General features: G+C 32.1%; 1 protein-coding gene across 1 annotated transcript; it reads right to left on the bottom strand.

Moving 5' to 3' along the window:
• Positions 1–591: 591 nt before the first annotated feature.
• Positions 592–2,264, bottom strand: LOC127106366 (dof zinc finger protein DOF2.1). The gene is made up of 2 exons (XM_051043668.1): positions 2,033–2,264; positions 592–1,739 (listed from the first exon to the last, which is right to left on the bottom strand). Exons 1-2 carry the CDS (start codon positions 2,060–2,062, stop codon positions 879–881), a joined length of 891 nt encoding a protein of 296 aa, XP_050899625.1. The 5' UTR covers positions 2,063–2,264; the 3' UTR covers positions 592–878.
• Positions 2,265–2,908: the final 644 nt, after the last annotated feature.

The raw sequence follows: 2,908 nt of genomic DNA, 5'->3' as shown, positions 1-2,908 counted from the left end.
TTATTGTCGTTGATTATTTAAGCACGTTCAAATTATTTTCAAACTTGATTACTGACGGTTTATCACGCCCAAATCCTATATTAGATTTTGTCTGTTTAGTGCCTATACAAACAAAATCTTCCCCATAATTAGTGAAATTTCTATCCAGTAAATTAACACTACTATATTTTTCTTAAATATATAATAAATTAGATATATTCAATAAATTAAAAAATTAATTTTTTCTTTAATAGATATTAATTCTTAATATATATATATATATATATATATATATATATATATATATATATATATATATATATATATATATATATATATATATATATATATATATATATATATAAGAATCTACCTGATGAGAATAATAAGATGAAATAGTGGCAGAATATCTTGAAATCACCAAAACCAATAGTTAAGAAACCCAAGGCTCCTGAAAAATTGATTCTAACTGTAACCTTTCAGAATGTTCAGGTTTAGGCTGCATTTATGATTCAACCATGAAACATCACTCTTTAATTTTATTTTTATATGCTTATAATATTTATATATATTTCATTTACTCTTTGATATTTCAAATAAGGAAATGATGAATTATCTACTTCTCTCCAACTTCATTGACTTGCTTAACAAAACATCTCAATTCCATTAGTCTATTCACTTCACCAATTAAAAAACACTAGTAGTACAAAATTTTGACAATTTAACAAGATGCTAAAAAAAACACATAAATAAAAATAAACAAACTAAAAATAAAAATTGAGGTGATACAACAAAAGAGAATTAAATCCCTCCATGATCAAACTAAGTATTGTGACGACGGTTTTAAATTACGGTCTGCAACAGAAATTTAAAACGGTGACCTGAAACTGCGGCGGTGTCTACATTAGGGGGCTATTGAGAAGGCCATGCCAAGGTGAAGTGAGACCATTCCACCCAGCTCTTCCTGAGTGATCAATTTCATCCATGTTTGAATCTCCATTATTGAACTGCCATGGAAAACCTAACAAAACCCTACTTTCATTCTGTTCCCTAACATTACACATTTCTTGTTTCATGGTAGTTACTGTCACTGCTTGAGTTGTTGCAATGCTCATTTCATGGTCATAAGGCAACGTCATCTCACCACTAACATTGCCATTATCCACTTCCCCCATGTCCCTATTCCCATATCCGTAGTACAGATTCTGCACATTGTTCTGAGATCCCATAAGTGCTTCAAAGAAACCATGATTGTTGGAAGAATGGTTCATACCATGATTGTTTAGAACAGCACACGAGGTGTTTGTGTTTATGTTTATGTTTGAGTTGGCGTGGTTTCCTAAAATGGAAAAATCATGTTCATGATCGAACCCAAGTTGACCCTTTTGAAGCCTAGCTAAAGCAAGAGTGAGGTCATTTGAATCATAAGACAACGAAGGGAAACAAGTGACCGGATTCGGATTGTTTACAAATGCTTGATCTTGAATTCTTCTTGACACCGACGACGACGATCTTTTGTTCTTTCTACACCCCCCACCAACAGGAACATTTCTTAATGTACCTCCTTTCGTCCAATATCTCCTACACGACTTGCAGAAATATCTTGGTTGCGAAAGACTGTAATTGTTGTAGTAACAAAACTTGGTGTTGCTTGAGTCACATCTTGGACATTTTAGAGCTTCTGGTTGAGGTTTTGCCTTTTTGTCTTGTTCTCCTTTTGAACATGTTAACATGCTCTCCAATGACTGGTTAGACATTTGCTGCAACAACACAACAAAAACACAAAATATCCGAATTTAGTGAACATAAAAACCAAATCCCACAAATTTTCGTGATCCATACATATCACTCTATCTTCATTTTTTAGATTCATTCAATAATCAATATATCTAATTCATATATATAAATTTTAAACCAGAGAGAATAATTATATAAACATAGAAGACAAACAGATACAATTAATAGTACGGATAGAAATGTATTTAATATATCGATATATAAATATATATAAAGACATGATGAATAATTATTTGTTGTGGAATTAGTATTTCACCTGATGTTGTTGTTCACTAGAAGAATCCATCCATACAAATAGAATTAGCAACTCTTTAATCAACTTAGTTTGAAGATAGAGAAGAAAAAGTGATATGATTTTTTTGTGTGTAGATATATATAGATATGAATGAAGGAGTGAAAGAGAGGAAAGTAGAGAAGAGAAAAGAATATTAGGAAGTGAGGTAGTAATAAAAACGAGAGGTGAAGATGTGGTTATATATAAAGCAATCCGAAGAGAGAGAAAGAAATGAGTAATGATGAATTTTGTCGTACGAAATGATGGATGAGGTTAGAGAGAGAAGAAATAAAATTCGAGACACTTCCAAATTCTGTTCTGCAACGGTTTCATATGAAGCAAAAAATGATTTTAAGAAAAATAAATAAAAAAGAAAAAGAAGAAACATATTACCTCTGTCTCTGTAACAATGTGGGGCCCCCTCTCGCGTGGATGCTACTATTTTGTGGACCCCACATGATGTTTTTGTGTGGTCCCCACACATCCACCACACCATACTCGGATACACTCCCTCCATTTTTACGCAAATTTTCAATCTCAATTGCGTGTATACAAACATCCTCCGCAATCAATTCGTTAGCCCCCAGACACAAAACCTCGTCCACTCCCGTTCACATCTTGTTACCTTTTTTGTTTTTTTAATAATAAATGTTTAGGTGACTAAGATTTCGTGACTCATTTACATTAAGGAAAAACTCACATTGCGTAGTAAGTGTTTGTAATTAGAGTTGTCAATTTAGATGTTACACTTATACTCTAGAGTTTACAGTACTTTGCATGCAATGATGCTAGTAGCTATTTGTGTTATACTCTTGTGGTGATAACCTTGTGTTTTAAATCGAATTATATTCTTCATTT

This window comes from Lathyrus oleraceus, chromosome 7 (genome assembly GCF_024323335.1).
Source record: "Lathyrus oleraceus cultivar Zhongwan6 chromosome 7, CAAS_Psat_ZW6_1.0, whole genome shotgun sequence".
Lineage (NCBI taxonomy): Eukaryota > Viridiplantae > Streptophyta > Magnoliopsida > Fabales > Fabaceae > Lathyrus > Lathyrus oleraceus.
The sequence above is the reverse complement of the archived record's forward strand: the minus strand, read 5'-3'. Positions and strand labels throughout refer to the sequence as shown.